At 46.7% G+C, this 24,074-nt stretch overlaps 2 protein-coding genes across 2 annotated transcripts in view; one reads left to right on the forward strand and one right to left on the reverse strand.

Annotated features, from left to right (window-relative positions):
• The window catches only part of LOC102433001 (galectin-8-like), an 8,829-nt gene extending 5,810 nt beyond the window's left edge, over positions 1–3,019 (forward strand). Inside the window, exons 8-9 of the mRNA XM_006103240.3 lie at positions 557–754; positions 1,219–3,019. Coding sequence (XP_006103302.1) covers positions 557–754; positions 1,219–1,368 — 348 coding nt within the window. The 3' untranslated portion in view covers positions 1,369–3,019. The remainder of the gene's footprint in view (positions 1–556; positions 755–1,218) is intronic.
• Positions 3,020–3,623: 604 nt separating this feature from the next.
• The window catches only part of HEATR1 (HEAT repeat containing 1), a 35,152-nt gene continuing 14,701 nt past the window's right edge, over positions 3,624–24,074 (reverse strand). Inside the window, exons 18-45 of the mRNA XM_023744552.1 lie at positions 23,100–23,283; positions 22,823–22,959; positions 21,877–22,069; positions 20,847–21,016; positions 20,361–20,519; positions 18,668–18,910; positions 18,251–18,382; positions 17,362–17,465; positions 17,062–17,205; positions 16,321–16,439; positions 16,101–16,222; positions 15,678–15,806; positions 14,088–14,318; positions 13,275–13,401; positions 12,046–12,206; positions 11,543–11,589; positions 11,315–11,438; positions 10,295–10,435; positions 9,591–9,823; positions 8,509–8,659; positions 7,536–7,694; positions 7,285–7,419; positions 7,037–7,141; positions 6,783–6,951; positions 6,290–6,444; positions 5,681–5,839; positions 4,703–4,811; positions 3,624–3,914 (exon numbers count right to left, since the gene is read on the reverse strand). Coding sequence (XP_023600320.1) covers positions 3,826–3,914; positions 4,703–4,811; positions 5,681–5,839; positions 6,290–6,444; positions 6,783–6,951; positions 7,037–7,141; positions 7,285–7,419; positions 7,536–7,694; positions 8,509–8,659; positions 9,591–9,823; positions 10,295–10,435; positions 11,315–11,438; positions 11,543–11,589; positions 12,046–12,206; positions 13,275–13,401; positions 14,088–14,318; positions 15,678–15,806; positions 16,101–16,222; positions 16,321–16,439; positions 17,062–17,205; positions 17,362–17,465; positions 18,251–18,382; positions 18,668–18,910; positions 20,361–20,519; positions 20,847–21,016; positions 21,877–22,069; positions 22,823–22,959; positions 23,100–23,283 — 4,131 coding nt within the window. The 3' untranslated portion in view covers positions 3,624–3,825. The remainder of the gene's footprint in view (positions 3,915–4,702; positions 4,812–5,680; positions 5,840–6,289; positions 6,445–6,782; positions 6,952–7,036; positions 7,142–7,284; positions 7,420–7,535; positions 7,695–8,508; positions 8,660–9,590; positions 9,824–10,294; positions 10,436–11,314; positions 11,439–11,542; positions 11,590–12,045; positions 12,207–13,274; positions 13,402–14,087; positions 14,319–15,677; positions 15,807–16,100; positions 16,223–16,320; positions 16,440–17,061; positions 17,206–17,361; positions 17,466–18,250; positions 18,383–18,667; positions 18,911–20,360; positions 20,520–20,846; positions 21,017–21,876; positions 22,070–22,822; positions 22,960–23,099; positions 23,284–24,074) is intronic.

Below are 24,074 nucleotides of genomic sequence, written 5' to 3' on the forward strand. Positions count from 1 at the left end.
CCAGTCCTCAGCTGAAAGGTGCGGGTAATAAAGAGGAACTCAGGCTGCTCACTAGTTGGTGGCAGAACCAGGACTAAATCCTAATGTTGTGCCAGACTCAGGGTGGCCCTCCTTCCCTGGCAGAATCCAGGGCACCCCTGGGAGGTCCTGTAGCTCTTGTTAGGGCCCCTCTTGTCATGTAACTTGTAAAACGTCTGCTTTACGGACCTTCTCCAGGGATATTCGGATTCTGAAAGCTTGAAACACACAGACATGAGAATCCCTTCTTGACAGGACCCTGCCCCCCCCCCGCAGCTGAAGAAATCACTTGGCTTATTCTTCTAAACCCCCAGCTTCCTCCTAACCAGATCCGTACCCTCAACATTGATTTTAATGTGTTTTTTTTTTCCATCTTCATTTTACAAATAACATTATCTATGGAATGCTAACTTGGAATTGACAGTTTCATTTCACCTTTCGTGTTTCTATGTCCATATGCATACTTATATTTTGTGTAATTATAATCAGAGTTCAGTTCTGCTTGTTAAATTTCAGAAAGTGCACTACTCTCTTCTAGTTGACTAAATTTTATTTTTTTTGTCTTAAAAGCTTTAATGTTGATCTGATATCAGGAAAATCAAAGGATATTGCTCTCCACTTGAACCCGCGCCTGAATAGTAAAGCATTTATAAGGAATTCTTTCCTTCAAGAGTCCTGGGGAGAAGAAGAGAGAAATATTACCTGTTTCCCATTTAGTCCTGGGATGTACTTTGAGGTAAGATCATATTTTGAAAAGGGGATAGGGAAAAGGATCCTGGGAGCAGGGGTCAGACAGATGGTCCGTGCAGGTCAAGCCCTACTTTGCAGCTGTGTGTGTGGGTGTTTTATTTTGAGATTGTATTTTCAATGTCCTATTTATAACATAGACAGTCAGTGCCAATGGCAAACCCAGTAGAATGGAATTATTGGACATTTGTTGTCATGTCAAAAACTGGATAGCACTGTTAGTTAATAGGAATTTTAGCAGGAACCTTGTCTCAGTCCTGGGGTGATATTTTTAACGCCCCGAGGATATGAAGACACGGGGACCATGAAACTGCCTGCACTGCCATCACCCCTGTTGGTCACACACAGCTTTGGGTGGCAGCCCTTTCTTCCAGGAAGCGAGTCCTATTTGTACAAGAAACTCAGATTTTTAAACCAAGGGAAGCACTAAGGTTGCGCATCCTTTCCTTTCAGATGATAATTTACTGTGATGTTAAAGAGTTCAAGGTTGCGGTGAATGGCGTCCACAGCCTGGAGTACAAGCACAGGTTTAAAGAGCTCCCCAGCATCGACACCCTGGAGGTTGACGGAGACATCCAGCTGCTGGAAGTAAGGAGCTGGTAGCTGGCACGACCACCACAAAAACTGAAATACAGAATGGCTTACGTGACACTGGCCTGGTTAAAATGCATCTCACGACCATACTACCTGTGTGTATAGTTAAGATGAGCTTCCGCAGTATTAGTCCTCCTGGTGTTCAGACCTGTCATGCAGGAGGCTCCGTCTAGCGCAGGAGGAGGAAGTTGGAGGCAGCAGCAGCTTATGCATTATTCAGGCCTCCTCCTCTCTCCCCACCCGCCTGTTTATACCTCGCTTCACGAGTCACCAGGCACTGGTGAGGTGCCTGTTCTATACAGCAGCAAACGTGCATCGAGCACTGCCTTTGCCAGCACCGTGCTGGGAGCTGGGATGGATGTACAGTGGTGTCCAAAACCATGTTCCTTATGCTCTTCTGTCTGCCCTTGTGCCACTGCAGGTTAGATACACTCACCAGGGCCTTGGAATGACTCAGCTATTAAATCACCTAAGACATTAATTATAGAAGACACTACTACAGCCCCAGGGACCACATTCTTAAGGAGCCTTTTCTCATCCCCACAGCTGAGGAGTTGATAGCAACTTACACCTGGCAGTTCCCTTTAACATAATAAGCATCTAACTGTAAGCACCACCAAATCATTAACACTATGAACACGGCACAGAGATTAAGGCAACAAAACGAAGCAAAAGCAACAAAAACAAATGGTGTTGAAATTCACTTGATGTCAATCACAATACTTTTGTACCAGTAAGTGGTTACTGTAGAATATTTTTTTTATGAATGTAGGGTGAGTTAAAGGTCTGCACATACCTGTACAGAGAGTTTAAAGTAGAAGTGAGAGGAATTCAATTTGCAAATGTGTATGGGTCACAAAGCAAAGTTAAGAATTGATTTAATGTTTATGAAACAGGCCCTACCAGAAAGTGAAATAGACCAACGCAGAGAGGCAACATAAACACCTGTTCGTTGTCTGCATGCAAAGCGACACCACCTCTCTGCTTTTCCAGATTAGTCCATCACTAGGCTGAGATCAAACATTGTTCTATCTGAGTGATTAAATCAAACCTGTATCAGCAAGTTAAGTGTTGCATTTCTGTAATTTTTCCTATGATTCTTTGAAACGAGTTGGCAGAATTCTTTGCAGAATTCTTACATGTCAGATCTTGTTTCAGGAAATTTAAGAGGCTTGGGAGTGGGGAGGTAAAAAGCTCCATCAGCCAGATCATTTGTCATATTAAATTGCTGAGCTGGATTCTGCCAGGATTTAGGAGTATTTTCATAACAGATATTCGTTATTTTTTAATACCAATATACTAAAAAGAATACTATTACCAATATATATATATATTAAAGTACCCGCTCAGTGTAGAAACTTCTAGCATTCTTTCCCACGTTTTCCTGTTAGTTTATTATGCCGAATCTTGCCAAACTCAAAAAACATTGATGGGGGCGGGAGGGCAAGAAGACTCTAGAATCCCAGGGTTATTTTTTTTCTTCCTGAAAGATTGCATGACAGATTTTCCTCTAAGTCCAATAGTTCATGTTACATGGAGATTGTAAAACAAAGGACTGAATACGAAATCTTAAGATGTTTTTGAAGTGAAGCTATTAGCATTTATGACTGAACCTTACTAAGACTTTCCTTGAAGAGAATATATGTGTCTCTAAACCGCATGTCAGCCTTTTGCTTCTTTGTCACGACTGTCACTGTGACATATACGGATTAGAGAACTTCAAAAAAATCCGATTCTCTCTCATACAAGTGACTCTTGGTTACCACCAGTGGGAAAGTCCTCCTCCTACTCCTGGGGCGGGGGGAGGGGGGAGTGGTGGGGGGCTTCCGGTTGGTGCATCTGTCAGGTGTAGCTGTTTCAGAAACAGCCTGTAGCCTCCACTCCCTCCGCCCGCGCGAAAGGCCGAAAGATAAAGGAGATAATCATTGTCCTGAGTGAAAAATACATTCCAGAACTACTGCCCTCTATGGGCACACACAAAAATCAAGGCTGAGTGTTATCTACCCAAAATGAAAGTAAAAGCCCAAATGGCTTTACACAGTCAAAAGCATTCTTGTTGAAAGCCGAATAACTCACTTTCTTGAAGAAAATGTACTGCTTTGAGTGAATCTGACCTGGCTACCGGGTGCGTAAGACATTCCTTTACCGAAGAGCTAAGGGTTGCCCCTGCAGTCCAGTGGGTACGGTCAGCTGGGCGCGAGGATGAGACCTGCTGTACCAGCACAGTCAGGAAGGACTAATAAACGTTGAAACAACACAGCCGCCTGTATCAAACCACCACGTGTCATTTACTCTTTGCAATTCTGTACAGATGGCAGGAGGGGCTGGGTGGAGTACAAACCAGGGAGGAATCTTGTCAAGTCCACGTTGGTGTGAAGGCACCAAAACGAACATGGCACCAAACACCCCAGATAAAAATATAAAATACAAATCCGAACTCTGAACAGAGTGCGAACCCCTCTCCGGTTAGAAGTAGCTCTGCAGCGGCTCCCCCAGGACGGCCTCCAGCTGCTGCACTGTCCGCTGGCACTGATGCTCCACCTCTTCACACTCATCTAGAAGTGAAAGGACACGGGTCAGCTTCCGGCCCCGGTTCCCACCGCCTCATCCAGGCATCCCCCCGTCTCTGACCACCAGTCAGCAGACGGGGAAGCACATCAGAGAAGCGGAGGCACCTGGGAGCCTCCGCATTCCTGTGCCTTCCTCCCTGCCCGGGGTCTTAGGCCTGGGAGACAGAACCCAAGAGAGGCCCCACAAGAAAATTCCCAATTCCTGGCAGTGCTGCACTCCGGGCCATAAGAACCAGGTGCATGTCCTTTGTGGAGATGAGCCGTGGATCATGACCGTGAAAGCGTGGCCTCCCTGCCTCCACCCCCGGCTTAGGGGGAAGCCCCACTGTCATTCCTTGGGCTGCGCTGTGCCTGGTGCTTCCTGGGCCCCGTGTCCACACCGCACACACCTGGCTCCCACCCCAGCTCCACTGTCACACGTGCTTTGTTAGTTCATCAAGTTACTTAATCCCTAAAGCCTCTAGTTCTTTCCTTTGTGAAACGGGCACTGTAACGGCATCTACGTCCTGAGGATAATGAGGACCATGCCCAGCGCGGAGTGGACGCTGGTCGCTGTGAACAGGAAGCTGTCCTAGGCTGCCGCAATGCCCTAGACATCGTGCTACAATAGGCTACATCTGCAGCCAAAATACACGTGTGAGGGAAAGGCAAAGGAAAGGCCATCTCCTAATCTCTTCCCGCCACCCCACTCAAACAGGAACCCGGCCTCCCAGGTCCCCAGTCGAGCCAAGCTATCCCACTGCACCCACATTTGCTTTTTCATTGGAAATTACCTTCCATCAATTCAGCTAAGAAAGGAATGGACTCTGGCAGCAAGACGATGTAATTCTCCTTCAGCGTCTCCGCCAGTGCGAGAACGGTAATGAGGGCCGCAAATCGAACCTGAGGGAACCAAAAGTAAAGGTTGGTAAAAACTAGTATCTTAAAAACAAAATGTTCTTTAATATGAGTTTATTTCACTTTATGTCCATTCGGCTTTCACCTAGGATGCCAGGTTACTGAACAGTTTGGGATCTGTTTGTCATACAGGCAACCTGAACTGTGTTCCGCACTCTGACCCCCATGTCAGTGGGTGTCACCAGCTACACCTACCTTCCATTTCCCACAGACCCCTCGGCCTGAGATACACTCTCACCCAAAGGAAAGTCTGTGCACAAGCTCAGAGCATTGGTCTCTGGAAACAGAGACACTTAAGTGTTTAAAATAAAAGCACAAGGAATCACTTCACGTCTTCTCAAGATTTAAAAGTGCAGAAGTAGCCGAAACCGGTTTGGCTCAGTGGATAGGGCGTCGGCCTGCGGACTGAGGGGTCCCGGGTTCGATTCCGGTCAAGGGCATGTACCTGGGTTGCGGGCACATCCCCAGTGGGAGATGTGCAGGAGGCAGCTGATCGATGTTTCTAACTCTCTATCTCTCTCCCTTCCTCTCTGTAAAAAATCAATAAAATATATTTAAAAAAAAAAAGTGCAGAAGTATTAAAAGTATTTGAGTGTTCATGCCACACACACACTATAGGGGCCGGGGAGGACTGCTGTTATTTATAGATAACCCGGAAGTAAAACCCAAAAACGCAGGCAGGCACAAACTTGTGTCCGGCACAGCCTGCCCGCTGGTGCTAGAAGATGAGCAGCCGTGTTTGTCCCGCTAGTTACCACGGTTGCACAGCCGTGACCGCGCGATAGCTGTTTGGGCTACATGGTGAGAACACCGGGCACAGTGCTGGCACCAGTGCTGCCACCGCGGCTCCTGACCTTGGGCGAGGAGTCTCTCGTCTTCAGCAGGACCTGGTAGTTGAGGGGCTTCCAGAGGGAGTCGTCGGCCATGGCCACCGAGAACTGGGCGATGCAGGGGACCAGGTGCCTCGTCACCCGCTCCTGGAACCGCTCTTCTCCTCCCAGCCGGTTCTCCAGCTGAGGAGAGAGAAAAGGACTTTGAGCGACAGGGCTCATTCTGTTTGAAAAAATACCCAACGTATAAACAATATTCTACTGTCCTCATGACGGGCTCAACACCGGGTGCTGTTCTAACACTGTCTAGGAAGTTGACTGCCTTCGGGAGCTCACACAGACCTCAGCCTTAGCACCCCTCTCCCCAGAGCATCTCAGAGCCAGAGGACGGCCACACCCCCACCATTCTCAATGAAACAGTTTTAACAAATTAAAAACTTAACCATTAGACCAGCGGTCACCAATCTTTTGGACCTCACGGAACACTAGTGGTCCGCGGACCACCGGTTGGCGACTGCCACATTAGACCTGACATTGTGCCTTTCATGTGAAAAATTCAAAAGTAGCACCACCAATGAAGATAAGTTAAATCCACAAAAAATGAGAAGTTAAAAGATGGTCTGACTTGGTTACCTGGTCCACCAGAGGCATCATCAAGGCTTCAGCTCTCTCTTTACTTAGAAAGTGCTGGGTGTCAAAAAGGAAGATTTTATGTAAACAGCTCAAGATAAACTGTAAGAGCAAGCAGCACTTTTCAGGGTCATTTTCAGAGTCAAAAAACGCTTCATCTGTAGGAGGGGGGAGAGTAAAAATGAAAACAATGTCACAATTGAATCTCCAACGTTTACATTCAAAATCAGTATCGACAGAACTACAATCAAGAGGGCATTTCCTCCTCCATCTAGAAAGCAAGCTCAGGATGAGGGTGGCACCGTGGGTGGGCTCTCGGGTAAGTGATTCCTCCTTTCAGTTAACTCATGACCCTTCTCATGACGCGAAAGCAGATACTTCAGGGCCTGACCACCGACTACAGCATGAAACACCCACCCTTTAGACTTACTATACTTCCCGAGCTTGTTCGAGGCACACAGAGCAAGGTGTCAACGAGCTGGAGTCAGCTACCAACCTGTTTTGGAGATGTTCACCTGGTTCAAGGTGTCGGCAAAAGGCTTCACCAAGTGGCCGGCGAACAGAGTAAAGAGCCCTTTCAGTTTTGCGGCAATGCAATCTGCCAAGTTGTAAAACGTCAACAGTCTGTCCTTTGGGGCGTCCTCTGTCTTGGCCCAATCAAACAGCTAAAAAGAGAGAGAAGTAGGAGTTTATTCTACACATCTTGTTACTGAGAGGAGCACAGAGCAGACAGGGCGGAAGCAAGCTCACCTTGAAAAACAGGGGTCTGAATGTGACTTCGGAAAGTTTGACAACCATAGCTACCAGGCAGTCGATGATATGGCTTTCTGTTTTTCCAACTTCTTCCAGATCATTCTGAAAACAAAAGAGCTGTTTTATTAGGCAGAGTTCTGACATCCAGCTTTCCATACTTCTGGCCAGTAGAACAGCTCACAGCTAGCTCTGGGCTGGCTCTCAGCAGGTGCGTTCAGGATTGGGGGGAGTGGCTCTAAGCTGACCTCAGGGTGCTGTGCTCGGAAGTCCAGGGCCTCCAGGAAAAACGTGGTGAGCTGAGACTGATGGGAGGTGAGCTCTTCCTTCTTCATGACCCCGATGTGCTCTTGCAAGATGCTCATAAACGGACCCATGTGGTTCTACCAAGAACACAGCAGAGAGAGGGGCCAGTTCTTCACACTCCAAGTTCATTATGAAGGGGAACCTGTCAGCACCGCACCTCCCCGCCCCAAAGTCCAACCCCGACAGATCTCACCCTCCAGTCCTTCTGGGTGTGCTTGTACGTTTTGTTGATGGCCGGCAGCAGGACGCGGGGGGACAGAGTGGTGGCCAGTGTCTTTTTCAGAGACGTGAGACGGACGTTAGCCTGGGAGGCAGCACCCATTTCACTCGTGATTTTCTCCAAATGAATCACCTACGGAAACAGAAAGACAGTGATCTAGGCCTCTGTGGCTCAGTGAGAACGTCTGCAGAGTCGCAGTGATGACTCGGGAAGACAGCCCAGATGCTAGTGGCTGGGAAGGCTCGGTGCCCGTTTGCCAGAGCGTTCCCTTCCCAGCCAACCCTGACCGTCTGCAGATGCAAATGGACGGGTGCCTCTTTCCCAGCGGGACTTGGGGACCTGGGTGAGTGGTCCGAGCACTCAGACTCGCGATGTTCTCAGGACAGGAAGCCAGCGCCATGAGAACCTGAGCTCCTTCTTGCTAGCAAACTTAGCAGGCCCCTCAGGGGAGAGGCCCCTTTCTGTACATTTCAAGCGCTGGTTAAATCATTCGCATCAAGGAAGTTGTAAATGGCAAACGACCGAGAGAACAGAACAGGTGTGGGGCCATTCTTGGGCATTTTCCGTTGGAAATGCCACCGGCCCACCGTTTGCAGCAAGCTCTGCACTGCACTGCAGGAGGCCTCCAACAGGAGAGCCGGACGCACCCGGTCCTACAGGAAGTAATAAAGGCAGCTCTGCCAGCTCAACGCCAAACCTCTCAGGGAAAAAAAGAGCAATAACTACATTCTGCCCAATCAAGAGACCAGCCTCATGGCAAAAATGACACCTTTTCAATGTCAGGGCTAAGTAGGAGGCACGATGACATGGGAGAGAAGGCACACATTTAGGAATAACAAGGCCCTTCTTTTCAGAAATAATTAAAGTTAAAAACAAACAAAATGATTAAGTGTGTGACTTTCCTTTTTCCGCTCCCTCACATAGCACCTGTGGTCTCGGGGCTCACCTGTGCCAGGACGCCTTCCAGGTAGGGGCTGAGGAAGTGGGGGAGAGTCTCAACCACCTTCTGCAGGGCCGCTAAGGCGCTAAGCAGGTAGACGTCGCCGGAGACCAGCTCGCTGGTGTTCTTCATTGTTGTCAGCAATGAGGGCATCAGGCTAGGAAGAAAGAACACGTTTTAGACTAACTTAAAGCGGAAACAGTAGAGAAGGGAGGATAAGTCATTATGAAAAAAATCCCACACTGGTGCCCACATTACCCAAAACATCGTCTACACAGCTTCCGTGACAAAGAGCAAGACGTGTCCCGGTGCCTATAGTATTGACAGCGCTCATTTAAAAAATAACGCCTTTCCACTTAACGCGGGGGTCCTCAAACTTTTTAAACAGGGGGCCAGTTCACTGTCCCTCAGGCCGTTGGAGGGCCGGACTATAGTTTAAAAAAAAACTATGAACAAATTCCTATGCACACTGCACATATCTTATTTTGAAGTAAAAAAACAAAACGGGAACAAATACAATATTTGTATTTGCATGTGGCCCGAGGGCCGTAGTTTGAGGACCCCTGACTTAACGCTTGCTTTGTGTCCGGCCCTGTGTAAAAAGCCTTCAATGCTCTGCCCCACGGAACCCCACAGGTGGGTACAGTCTCGGCATCACAGGCAGCGAAGCCAAGTGCCCTGCAGGCTGACAGCCAGTCTGCCTTACCTGTGGCTTCCTATTGACAGCTGGTCAGAGGGGATTGAAAACGGGGACAAGAAACACCATAGAGGTAAGTGAGAATGGTGTGCTTTTCAGCTTGAAGGTCAATTCTTTAGCAAATTAATTTTTAAAAATCCTCACCCGAGGACATGTTTTCATTGATTTTAGAGAGAGAGGGAGGGCGGGAAAGAGAGAGAACCATCAATGTGAGAGAGAAACACTGATTAGTTGCCTCCCGTATGTGCCCTAACTGGGGATGGAACCCGTAACCTTTCGCTGTATGGGATGACACTTCCCACCAGCTGAGCCCCCTCGGGGCCTCACCACGCACCTGGGAAGCTGAGGGACAGCCCGGGGCCCCAGGGTGGAGGCCGCCTCTGCTATGCACAGCAGGGCACTGCCCACCACGTTCTTCTCGTCCTTCTTCTCTGGAGCGACCAGTCTCACCGCCGTGTTCAGCACCGGGATGAAAGGCTCTGGGTTCTCCGCACCGAAATTCTTGCATAGAAGCTTCAGGGTGTACAGAGCTGTCTGTCTGTTAACCGCCTGTTCTTCGGACCCCTTTTTTCTACGCTGCACAACGGCTAGAAGGACTGGAACCAGTTTGAGGAAGTGGTAAACCTGAGGAGGACAGCAAAGTTTCCAATAATTAAAGCTGCCAGGACACTGCCAGTTCACTTTCCACGGTTACTGCTGACACTGCCCAACAGAGGCCTGAGCCACATGATCACACACAATGACCTCCGCCAATGGACTTGCTGCTACTGAGCCAATGCGTGTGCTGGGAGCAGTTCCTAGTTCACACGAAACATCTCCTGGTTTGCAGAGAGAGCGGATGAGAATTGTCCCCGAGCCAGTGTGTGGTCCACATCAAGCAAGAATTCTATTAGAGTTGAAATTCATTCCAAGAGCTCCAAGGACATATATCTCTACTCCTACAGAATGAATATCCTGTTTGAAAACACGCATGCCACGGCAGTATATTCAGATAACCACCTACGTATGTGGATTGTACCATGGAGACCCGTAAGGGAGTTACATGCAGCTCGGACACCGCAGGGCGGTGAGTGGGTGGGACGCGCCGTCACTTACGGTTTTCTTCTTCCAGGACGCTTTCTGCTGCAGCTTGTTGTTCAGAAGGTCCATCGCTTTCCGGCGGACAGACGGCAGGGGGTTGCCCAGCAGCCCTCTAATCACGGGAATGAATGTTTCCGTGGGCAGCAAGGCATTGACCTAGAGAGCAGTTTACAATGAACAAAAAAGCAATTAGAAAAAAGGGAAGATAAACGGAGATCAAGACAGATTTCTATCCACTGAATACCTTCTAGGTGCCAGGCATGTTCAAGCCCATTTTCTTATTTAATTCTTAAACTAACTTTCAGGTAGGGCATTGCTGATCATGTTTATTAAAAAAAAAAAAAAAAAAAAAAAAAAGGAACGGATGCTCAGACTAAGTGAGCTGATCAATGCCAGGGAGCAGAGTCACTCAGCCGGACGCTGGGCAGATCCTACGTCAGGACCGGCGGAGCCTCTAAGAGATCTCACACCCCACCTGACAGGCACTGTCCTCCCACTTCTACCTGAATAAAGCGGGGCGTCACACAGTCCCATGACTGAATTCTGAAAGCACAGTGTTTGCTAAGGCTCATGTTCACATAGTCGATAGAGAAACAACTGTCTTTCCGACAAAATTACTTCTAGTCATCAAGAAGTTCTTTTCTAAGAAAAACCTGAGCTGCATTATATTAAGAGAAGTGATTGCTAGGTTTATTCTTTTTTTTTGTTTTGTTTTGTTTTTAAAATATATTTTATTGGTTTTTTACAGAGAGGAAGGGAGAGGGATAGAGAGTTAGAAACATCGATGAGAGAGAAACATCGATCAGCTGCCTCCTGCACACTCCCTACTGGGGATGTGCCCGCAACCAAGGTACATGCCCTTGACCGGAATCGAACCTGGGACCCTTGAGTCCGCAGGCCGACGCTCTACCCACTGACTGAGCCAAACCGGTTAGGGCGCTAGGTTTATTCTTAAAGTAAAACACTGCTGAATCATTTCACAAGGACATAAAAACAGCAACAAAGCATGTAAGATAGGGAGAAACGAAGCCCTACCTTGTCCAACATGTCGTAAGCTTTACTGAGGAGCGCTCGCCAAAACTTCCCAGTTAGCTTGTCTGCGTTTTTCTCCACCGACTGTGCAACCGCATTAATGTAGCCGAGGACCGCCTCCAGCAAACTAAACACAGGAGACGCGTGAGGATTCTGTACTATTCTTCCAGGTTTTTGATAAAAGTTTGAAATTATTTCCAAATAAAAATGGAAAAAGAAGACGTAACATACCTTTGTTCAAGGCCTTTTAAAGCCTGAGGACCACCGCTTTCAACGACCTAATTTGTAAAGAAGGCCTCGTTAGGACATTATGCAGCTGATAATAAAAACCATTTGAGGTGGGCTCTTAATTCACCTAAGACTATTCAATTCAAACTTCCCAGAGCAACCGTTTTCTGACATTACAATCTAATCAGGTTCAGATCACCCTCGTCATATTGTAATAACTCTATTTCCCTTACTTTATTTTAATTACAATCTATTCATTTAATTACATTCTACAGCTATTGGTAATATCTGTAAAGTACTACAAAGATTCAGAAAACTATAGCAAATCAATACTCATTTACCTGCCAATTATGGGATGCTGATCGTCCTTTAGCTCATAGCCTGATTTTAAGATACCATGCGTCACGTTTTCATGATACCTACACCAAGCTCTTTTTACTAGTTTAAAACACAGTTCCTTCAGAAAAAGCAGTCACTGTCTTATCACACGTCTGAAGAACACACACCTTTCTGATAAAGTGGCTGGAAGCCAGGAGCTGGGCCATGAAGGACACGGACAGGAACTTGAGGTGCCGCAGCTGCTTGCCCGTGTGAGCGTCCACATTGAACACCTGCAGCATCTCCCCTGCGGCTGCGCTCGGAGGAGATGCCGCTTTGGGAACGGTTTCTGCAAAAGAGCAACAAAATCGGTGGCCACACTCATCTTGGACCTCAATCTGCAGTGCAGATACAGAGAGCACAGGAAATGGGGTACATGTCTCAGAGAGGTACAGAACCTGTTAAGCCAGTACACTCAGTTTTCCCTCTTTTAAATTAGTGAAAGCCCAGCTGGCCTGGCTCAGTGTCGGCCTATGAACCAGGAGTTCATGGTTTGATTCCCGGTCAGGGCACATGCCCGGTTTGCAGGCCCAATCCCCAGTGGGGGGCGTGCAGGATGCAACCGATCAATGATTCTCTCTTATCATTGATGTTTCTCTCTCTCTCTCTCTCCCTCTCTGAAATCAATTTTTAAAAAAAATGTAAAAAAATAAATTAGTGAAAGGCATGAATACATTTACTAAGGAAGTACCCAGCAGCCCTGAGAAGAGTGTGTAAGACCAAAAGAAAAACAAACAAAAGGAGGGCAGCCGAGACAAGCAACTGGAAGCCAAAAATACTGTACAAGGAGCCTAATTAATTTCTGAAGCCTCAGGCATTTACTTGGTGGCCACCTCAGACTGAAGTCTTCAACATTTAATTCTAAGACTTTGTAGAATCCCATGTTCAAATGGATCCAATATAAAAGGGTGCAGTGGTTGGGGGTTCAGGGTGGGCCACTTAAAAACCACTGTCCCAGAGACTCAAACGAAGACTTCTTCCTTCGCAGGTCACCACACACAGTGCTCTGGCCCCTGCCGCTCTGTCCCTGAGCCGACGGTAAGATAAGGCAAGTCACTGCCTGGCCGAGCAGGGAAGACAGGCCACAGCCGGCCACACAGAAAACAGTCCCCGCAAGTCCCCAGACCCATCTTTCGAATACACTTGGCTGTTCTGCTCTGAAGGGCATAGAACTAAGAACATGCAACACATCCAGCCAATGTCATTGGTGCGCAATAGTGGAATGTTCTCTGAGTCTCCTATACATGGTGACATTTCAGTGTTTCGTCACCACTGCTTCTCTTCTACACAGTCTCTGCCCACCCCTTCCTACCCCCGACCGTTCAGTTCAACAGGAAGTAAGCCCCCGTTCTCTCACCTTCCTTTTCCTCCGGCAACCTCAGCAAGTACTGGAGGATATTCATCAAGCTTTGTATCTGCTCCTGGACACTAAACTCACAACAGACTGAGATCCAAAATTCAGTGTCTGCTTCCAGCATAGCATCCTGCATAGAGAAGAGACACAGGTAGTAAAACTGCACCTGTCCAATTCATGTTAATTAGTAAGCACAGTAAGGGGAATGTCGTAAAAATATTGCTTAGCACACGTCACCACGTTTGTTCCTCGTCCCACGTATCACATGGGACCGAGCTCCATACCTGAAGAGCCAGCCCAGGAGGGTTGCAAGCACACTCCAGGCGAGTCTGCGTGACGACTTCCGCAGAACTCAACACCCTGCTTTACTCGGATCAGGTCTAGATCTGTTCCCAGAGCCAGCTCTCATCTAAAAACAGTCCTGACCGCTCAGTCCTATCCTCGTCTACCCCAGCAGGGCTCCCCCAAACACCCCCTGCATCTTACGGATGCGGACACTCTTCCCTTTCCCCGTGAGATGCTTTCATACCCATTTTCAATCCACTGTTCAATCCCTCACAGCTGTCCTGTTGGGCTCAGAGCAGAACCACCGCAGGGCACCAGACCTGCACCCTCAGCGATGCCTGCGGCTGCTGTGGGATCCAGAGCCATGGCTCCGAAACAACGTTAAAGACTGACAGGGCATCTGGAAGAGCAGTTCTGAGCCAGCACTGGCAAGTACTGCACGCGGAACATCGCTGCCCACAGTTCAGCTGGAAAAGATCACAAACCTGAGGGAAACACCCGTCTTGCATTCCACCCGCCCCCCACACTGACCTTCTCCCCGCAGGCGGCCGCCAGCGCGGTCTTTGTGATGTACTGTTCGAACAGCAGGACGAGGAGGACCCAGAGGAATCGTGCTGCGCCGAGGGTGTCGACCAGCTGGACCAGGACCGGCAGGCGCCTGTGCTCTGGGACGTGTGGCAGCGCATCCACAAACACTCCCATGATCTTCACCACGATCGCCTCCACGTTCCTCGTGACTTCCACAGAGTCTCCGCCGTCAGACTGCAGAGTGGCAAGCAGGGTCAGGGCGGGAACAAAGAGCCCCCACACAGCAGGCTTTACGTGGGCAGGACAAGGCCTTCCTGTGTGCCCAACGCTATTAAAATGTTAATAATCAGAGGCCAATCAGGAAATATTCAATAAGGATAAATTACATCCCAGGCACTATTTGGCCCTGAGGGGAATACTGAGTGTAGGATGTGAGCCCTGCCACAAAGGAGACTCATCAGAAACAGGACCCGGGGTGAGGCGGGAACAGGGGGCACTATATGGCAGACCCCGATGCCAGGCACTGAGAGCAAGTCTGCTTTCGGACGCCCGGGGAGCTGCGGAGACCAAGCAGGATTTGTGTTTGCTCAAGAAGAGTGGGTACGACTGAGAGCACAGAAAGGCCAGGAGCTCCTGCTGTTTCAGAATCAAGTTCAGACCATTCTTCTCTGGTACGGGTGCTCAAAACAGAGCTGTTCGATAAATAAAAGAATGAACAAACCAACGCCCTCTACTTCTGTCTCGATTCTCTGCTCCCCACAAATCAACCACATGACACTTTTCACACTGTGCACCTTCCCGGCTGTGCCTCTGCTCACGCTACTGACGACGCTGCCACTTCCTGGGCAAATCCTGCACTTTCCTACCAATCACATGGTTTCTTAGGAAACTGTGGTCAGCCTGGCCCAGATGGACTTTCCCTATTCTGGACTCTTAGCACTTACCTATGCTATTGGCAAATACAATAACAAGGCAGAGTTTTTCTTAATATACACACACATATGTGTGTGTCCTGTTTCACTAATGTGCTGGAAACGGAGAATACCAATCTAATACCAAGACTCAAAGGAGACAGTGCTGATATGGTCATCCCTGGAATGGTCAGTCAACAACATAAGATACGACCAACAACAATGAAGGTAAACAGAGAACTCAAGGAGATGACCAACCTCTTTCATCTGCGAGGCCACTTTTTAGTTCAAATGGTCCATCCTTAAGGCAGACTAGTCTCCCTCATCTGAGCGCTTAGCTCTCAGAGCTTGTACATGTCTGTGGATTTGCACAGTAAGGCTGCCACTGTAGCTCTAACGCTTCCTATCTTCATCGCCCTACACAAGGGTTATTACCAAACTGATGCAATGTCCTGAAATACACAGTAAATGTAAATTCACTTTGTCAGAATAAAGTCAAGGCACTTTCGTAGTTATACCCTTGTAGAATGCATATTTATTCATATTTTGGAAAAGACGTCATTTTCAAGATTACTTCTTAGCTTCATCGTCTACAATTTAAGAGGCACTAATACCTGAGCATTTTAGAAAGGCTGGTAAAACTGTAGAAAATGACACTAGCAATGGTATAAAGACAGCTCACCTGAATAAGTGCCGGAATAACCATTTTCACTGTCTTGTTAATAACTTGAAAACTGTAAGTATCATCTAGACGCATGACGTTGGCTCCCATAAATGTAAAGATAGACATAATATTGTGCAGAACTTTATCCTGAAAGAAAAGACATTTTTCAACACTTTCTATTTTAAACAAATCAAATATCAATGATTCATTATAACTCAGCAGTAAGAGAAAAAACTCAGTTTTAAAATGTGCCAAGGATTTAAAAAGACATTTCTCCAAAGGTAAACAAACATCCGTACACCCATGGAAAGGTGCTCAACCTCATTAGTCATTAGGGACATGCAAAACCCACAAGACACCACTTGGCACCCGCTAGCCTGTCCAGGGAAGACGGAAACACGGGAATACCTGCGGAAGCCCCACGCCACACCGCGTACTTACAGGAAATATCCCGGCCACAGTCCCCAGAAGTAGGAGGGCGTGGTGGTGGGTCTGAGGCATCTCCGAGACGCGGATGCACTGCACGATCAACTCCACATTGAACTTCTCCTCGTCCAGAATGTCTGCGGTGGGGAGAGGTACACAAGCTGTACGTGGCAGGCGCGGTCCTACCTGAGGTGGACAATCTCCCACCTTCCCCTCCAACGAAGCACACACATACCTTTTGGTATTTTGCCACCGTCTGGAGAGAGCTTTTGGCAGATGTTGAGCAAACAGCTGAGAATTAGCTGTTTGGTGTACTCCATGTTCCCCTGCTCCAGAGGCAAAGGCTCTAAGCACCTGCAGGATCCGGAAGAGGACGGGATGTGAGAGCTGAATCATGTCAGTCAGTGACACACCATGACCACTGTCCAGCAAACATATTCAATAAGGGATGACTAAGACGTTAACATTAAACATCAAGTCTATACACAAGCTGGAAGACTTCGAATTCTAACTTCTTTCTCATATAGGCAGGTGCTTATGTCAAATTACCTCTCCTCCCTACTGCACTTAGCATCACCCTGTGTAGAATCTTAGAATTGATTTGCCTTTCAGATGAAAGAACACACCCACAATTGAATGGCACTCGCTATGGCTCTCTATCTAATAATTTACACCTAAAATATAGAGTGGGTGTGGCCTTGTATCTTTAAATACAAGCAATGCAGCCCCGGGGACACGGCACTGAAAGGAGAAAGTGGACTGCAAGGCAGGTGGCCACCTACTACACAGCCCAGGATGAAGGTCAGCGTGGGCACTGGCAATGGGTCCTAAACCATCCCTTCCGTCTTTCTACAACAGTTCTTAACTTGCTCTACTTTACAGACCAGCGAAGCAAGAGAAAGAAGAGTGGAAAGTAAAATAAGATGAGGAAGAATCAGAATCCCCTTCTCTCCTGGACCAAAGGCAGGACCGTTACCTCGACAGCAGGTTGAAGAGAGTTGGGATCAGTATCTGAGGGTTTTTGAGCTTCTTTTTGTGCTGCAGTAATTCCAGGATGAGGGTTACTCTTTGCCAGTAAGAACCTCCAACGTCCTGAACAGATTCTAGATCTTGTGATTTCCTGGGAAACAGATGTGACAAAAAGTTGGAAAAGCAAATACTATTAGTGCTAAGAATAAACACACCTGATTATGCCAAATTGAGGGTAAGGAAAAATCACAACGGTTTTGTCACATTCAAGGCCTGGAGCAGCATGCTCCCTGCAGGCACAGCTTACTTCTGCTGCATCTTCTGCCTTCTTGTTTGCTGAATTGTGCCCAAGGACTTGGTTTTATCTGGTGGCTCCAGTTCTATTCTGACTTGCTCAGCGTTGACGGAAATCTGAAACATGAAAAAATGTTGATGCCATACCTCACAGGATAAAATTAAAGCAGTGAACGTTGACTGAAAGCGATGCAATGAACATCTCGGTTCACTTTTATGTCTCCCTATGGCTCTGGAGCCCAGGCCAAACCCCCAAGGCAAACACTACTAACGACTCTTATGTATTCCTTTGAAAATTTCCCGTATACTGACAGCTGTTAAAGATGGAACGAATAAAACAAACAAACAGGAGCATATGACACACACTGCTCTGTACCTTAATTTGTTTCACTTAATTTGCCTTAGAAATCTGAGTAAACACACGGTAATTTCTGAGAATGCTGAGCGCAGACACTAGGGCTTCCCAGGCTCTTAGCCTCTGCGCATGTGACTTCCAACAACAGGGTAATTAGTGCTTATTCTGATATGTGCTGGGTCTCAGTGGACACACAAACCAACACACAAGCTCTCAACGTCACTCCACACGCATCATTAGACAACATTGAAGTTAGGCAGAATGAGCTGTTCCTAGGTGAGCACCAGGACACCACCCATTCCAACAGGCAGATCCCCTCTAACACCAGTAAACTCCAACTAACATACACTTGCTACCTGGTTAAAACCATAAATATTTCAGACACTAAAACAACAGTGAAGATTTCTAATTCTGATTTAGCACTTCTCTATAACTGCCTTTTCTGTGGATTTTGGTGATGGTAACATTGGACTTCCTAAAAGCACTGTATACGGAGGTTGCTTCAACATGGTGTTACCTGGAAGAGAACAAACAATAAACAACTTACCCCTTTAAAAACACTGCTAACAGTCTGAGCACAATGGGAATTTTTACAGTTCACCAGTAAGTCAAACAATGTGCACAAAAGCTTCTGCTGAACTTTTTCATCTGATATAGCAGCAAAAAATGGCTTTGTAATCTAAAGGAGGTTAAAAAAAAAAAAAAGGCCATTGAGCTCAATGAACAAACTTTAATCCCTAAAACATTCTTTACATCATTCTCTTAGAAATGTAAAATTGTTCCCAATTTTGACAGTTAAAATGCAGTATTTTTTAATGACCCATGTACATCACTGTTCTGCCAAGTGGGTCAAATGAATCATGTTCCTTTAAAACATGTCCAGTCCACTTCATCTTCTCCAAGTAAAACATCACACATTTTTAAAAGCTTGAATGTGCTTTCGTTTCTGAAAGAAGTCACTGACCTTTTCGAGGGCTGTAATCTGAACGGATGGCGTTCCCGTAAAAAGTTCCTCCGTGGTGTGCACAGCTTTTATGAATATATCTAAACTCTTTGGGTCCTTATGTAACAGAGAAGCTGAATATTCATTATATTTTCCCAAGATGAGATGCAAGACAGTGGCCTCGTCTTTCAGGACAGCCGAGGGCTCCTTGTGGATCTTTTCTAGCAGTTGCTCAGCCATAGGCAACAGCTGAGCAAGCACCATCTGAAGTGTGGAAAGTTGATTAGTAAACACTAATACATGTTTTCTTGCTTTAACAAAGATCTGCAAAGACATCCTGTTGGAAGACTGGGAGCTTAGCCTGGAGAAAACCCCCCAATAACGATGTCCTCTGGGACATGGGATGACTGTTACCCCAATTAAGTATTCAGGTCCCTTCTATAGCTTAGTCTACAATGAATGGTCAAAAAGCTCTACCCTTCAGGGATCAATGGAGAAACCTGAGTGTCCCAAGACTTTCTGAAAACAGGAGATACAAACGAAACTGAAGTTTTAGATTATAAACATAAATTTTAGCTTTTTCTAAAACACTGCACCTTTCCCTAAGTCAGTGATGGCGAACCTTTTGAGCTCGGCGTGTCAGCATTTTGAAACACCCTAACTTAACTCTGGTGCTGTGTCACATATAGAAATTTTTTGATATTTGCAACCATAGTAAAACAAAGACTTTATTTTTGATATTTATTTTATATATTTAAATGCCGTTTAACAAAGAAATATCAACCAAAAAAATGAGTTCACGTGTCACCTCTGACACGCGTGTCATAGGTTCGCCATCACTGGCCTAAGTGTTTCCAGCATGGTATAATTAATATTAATGCAAATTATGTACGTGAAGGCTTTAACTAATGCCAGCAAAATATGGCTTCTGGGCCCATCTGCTCACATACTGTCTCCGCCACCACCGCCACAGAAGGCAGAGCTGAGCAGCTGTATCAGACTGTATGCCCTGCGGGGCCTAAATTTTCACTACTTGGTTCTTTATAGAGTAAGATGGTCAATTCCTGTTTAAACTACACCCGGGATGACACAGAGCTGATAAGTGCCATGTTTGCTCCCACCAGGAAAACACAGTCAGATGTACTATTCCACCCGTTAGTACGTCTCCACCTGCAGGCAGCCCGGAGCTGGGGGAGCACAGGCACTTGGACACGAGGACGAGGGAGTGGCGAGAGCAGCACATCCCGTCACATCAGCAAGGCCCTGGAACCCACTTCTGTACCACAGGTTTCCTTGACAACACAATGGAAGCTGTGGATTTCCACCCGAAAAGTGTACAACTTTAAAAAGTGAGCAAATGGTTTGGAATGTCTGAATATATCACCTCGTGGAGGATTTTCACCGGAAGCACAGACCCAACCCAAGATTTTCTGCAGCGCCCACCTCCAGTGGTTTCCCCACGTGACTTTAAAGCTCATGTAAAATCAAGTCGGTGATTAGATAACACACAATTTTAAAACGGGAAGAAACGCACCAATATGTGCTTTTGGTTTCCTATGTATTTTTCTCCACCATGATGCTTCCCTCCCCAAATTAGTAAGAAAATGTTCATTCTGAAGGCGTGTATGTGACTCTGCCGGCCTGGCCGGTGCACGCGTGTTACGGTGACCTGCCCGTGACTCCCCATGGCATCCGGCCCACTCACTATACTCACCTCACTGTTGACCCCCTGAAGCACTTTCAGCAGATCTTTTGCAACATAAGATGGGCAACTAGATACACAGTAAAGCAGGTTTTTCAAAGTTTCAGACAACTTCTGATGAGTTTTCAGTTTTTTCTCTCTCTGTAGTTCCTCAAATAAAGTAGCCAAATCCTAGGGAACCAAAAAGAAAATTGGAAAAGAAGAGTTAAGGAACTATAAAGGTTAAATGTACTAATTATGGAGGGTCATTTTTCATTTCCCCTGAAACCTTAACAGGAAAAGACATTGGTGCCCCTTAGCTTACTCTCAAAAGCCAGGCACTTGTCTTCTAGCAGCTATCTTTAAAAAATGGGGGAGGAAGATGTGCAAATATTGACACATCAGTTTCTAAATTCAGAGACTAAACTCAAAATCCTTACAAAGCAAGTCAAGAACGAGGAAACCACTCAGGTGGACACAATGTGCGCGCACACGCAGCCTCCTGTGCAGATGAGCTACCTGGATGACGTAGGAGGCATCTGAGGTGACCTCCTCTGCTTTGGGAGTCACGTGCTCTATCACCAGGTGGAACTGGGAGGCCACGCCCCCAAGGGCCTGCAGACAGTGAACGGCCGCTCTCCGGACTTCCTTTATGGGGCTCCCCAGGTTAAGGAGAAGAGATGCCACTACTGAAACCAAAGGGAAAAAATGTAAATAACAATTTACAGACAGAAAACAGTATAAAATTTAAATAGTACCCCGGAGTACATGATGAGAAGTTTTACTCCCAACTCACACTACCTCTCCAAAGACCATTCACTGTATCTGGTAGTCTAGAAAAATGTTAGACAGGTGCTGGTAAATTCTTTGGAAAGTACACAAATGAGAGCACAGTGTAGATACACTGTTCTGCAGGAACTGCTGTCGCACCTCAAAACATTCTGGGAGTGTTCTCCACACAAAACTAAATTAAATCATTCTTTTTAAATTGTACAAGTCTTCCCTGATTTTCCGTATGTTTAAAACTAGTACCTCACTAGATTTCTAGACTTTTTGCATTAAAACCGCTGCAAACACCCCTGTACACACATCCTTCTACAATTATGTGGAGGAAGTCACCCATTAGTGCATCGTGCTTTACAAAGATTTTGTCCTGAATTGATGTTTATTGTGACTTTACTTCCCCTTTGCCGGAAGTGAACCCGGGACCTTCAGTCTGCAGGCCGATGCTCTATCCACTAAGCAACAACAGCTAGGGCTGACTTCACTTTTCAATGCAGAAATTTTAGTTCAATACTGAATTCTATTATGATGGTTTGGATTCATTACCTATCACTTCTATCATTTGTTTTAGTGAGATTTTGCAATTGACCTTTGTAACTTAAAGGCAATACTTAGAAGTAAACAGATAGTTTACTTCTAAGTAGAAGCACATGCTCTATTTCAAAATCTATAAAGAAGGAATTCTCCAAACTACAACCCACACGGACCACCCACAGAGAAGGCTGAAGCGCAGTCACAACAGGATGTGACAACGCCCCGGAAGTACCTGGGGAAGACATGGAGGCCAGCTGGGCTTTGCTCTGGGGCTTTTGCGAGGCCAGCACTGCACAGCCCATGTACAGGGCCTGAGTCTGTAGCGCTGTCTTCACGCGGCAGCTCAGTGGATTTGAAAGGCTAGACCCATAGGTCCATACAACAGAAAGGAACTTGAATAACTGAGAAACATCTTCTAGATGTACCTAAATTAAAACAACAACAAAAAACCAGTGAAGTTTAAATTCTACTAAATATAGGTTGGTTTCTACTCCTTTTCCCTAGTGTACAATTATAGAAAAACACACACAAAAACCTTATTACAGTATTTTGCTTTGTCTAGCCACTTCCCCTTACTTATTCTACACTTGGTAGTTTAGCAAACTGGGAAGTATGCAAATAAATTCAGAGGACTGATATTCAGAGGACTCGCTATAGCTTGCACTTGAACACATTTAACAAACAAAAAACGATCGAGTACTCTAAGCAGAACAGCGAGAAGAGTGGTGTCAGGAAGTCCTGCGAAGACGGAACGAACACTGTCCACTGTGCCAAACGCTGCTCAGGAGGCAGGCAGACGAGAACAGAGCACTGACCTCTGGCCCAGACAGCACGGAGGTCACTGGTGCTGTGACGAAGTTTCTTCCCTGAGTGACTCTGAATATACTCAATCATCTCTCTGAACATCGATTTCTCGTGGGCAATGGCATGAGCCCACCAAGCAGACTGATTACACGTGACCAGGCCTCGCCCACCGGGAGGCAGGTGGCAATGTCAGTCTCGGTCAAACCTCCTGACTGGGGCCCTGATCGCAGCGCTGCTTGGCAAGGCCAGTGTTTACCATCAAATGCTCTTTGCTGTTTAAAAGTCTACTTTCACTTTCACTCAAAACGGTCATAACTAGAATATCTGCATTACTCGAAAGGGAAGAGTAGGCCTGAGAGAGAGGAGGCTCGCACCTTCATGAACAGCTTCATCAGCACCCTGAAGTGCGTGCTGTCGGCACCACTGAGTATGATCTCGAAGAGCCCGACGAGCAAGCGCAGGTAGTCTCGGCCATCTTCCTCCAGGCGGTCAGGGTTCCACCACACGCCACCTACACGTACGTGACAAAAGAGACCATGCGTGACTTATGTGAACGCTGCTGGGCCTTTTCACTCAACACAAGCCCAGTCGTGGATCCAAGAATTCCGTCCTTCAGGGTATCACATTCAAAAGATTCCCACCTTGTCCTACCTTTAGGGAAGGATTTAGGCGCCTTCAGGGCATGAATAAAGTTTTTCAGCGAAAACAGGAGTAACACCGAGTCCTCCACGGCAACCCTCTGGGCAGTGCGGACCTGCTGGATGTAATGTGCCCACAGCTGCACTGGCACCCCTCTGTCCAGCACCAGCTCAGCATGCCATTCCGGGGGCACTTCCTGAAATGACAAGAAACAAAGACAGCGCAGGTTTAAAGAGGCCCACAGGTGGCCTGCAGTGATGTATGCGGCTGAATAATATGGGAACTTCGGTCTGTATGTGAATTTAGGTGAGAATAACTTGAATCAGGTTTTTAAAGAGGTCTAACATGTTCACAAGACAGAAATGCGTTAACCATGGCCTCACTTTACCTACATTTTCTTAAAGTGCCACCTCTAAAAACAAACGTGGTCCATATAAATTGTGTTTATGAGATGGCACCTCTCTAAACAGAAAGAGGAGTTGGATTTCCAGGAGATCCATAAATGGACTGTTCTCCTTTCACATTTTTACTGCCAACCTGAAGACGATACATGGTAACATCTCCACCCCTGCAGGTGATTCTAAACAAGTACCAAACTGCTACGGTCTTTAGGAATTATACTGTACATGCCAAAAGGGGGCAGGAAAAAAAGATGCAGGAAAATGACAAGAGGCTGGATACAGGCGCGGGCAGAGTAGTAACTTGGACAAAAACAGTCCAAAGCCAGACTCACATGATACAGTAGTCAGTGAATTCTTGGCTCAATGTGCTGCCACGGCCAGAAGGTGCTCATGACTCTCAGAAGGCGATTAAATATGAAACAGAAAATCACCGTCCCTACATATATCGAAAACATTCAATTTGTCCACCCTTTTGCACTGAGAACAAATACAGTCCAGGCCATAGCACTTTTACAAAAGATAACAAAGAAGTTAAAAAGGGCCTGCCTGGGCTAACTTTTTAAAGTGTAAAGATTTATTCCTTTAC

The sequence above is a fragment of the Myotis lucifugus genome, unplaced genomic scaffold, assembly GCF_000147115.1.
Source record: "Myotis lucifugus unplaced genomic scaffold, Myoluc2.0 scaffold_473, whole genome shotgun sequence".
NCBI lineage: Eukaryota > Metazoa > Chordata > Mammalia > Chiroptera > Vespertilionidae > Myotis > Myotis lucifugus.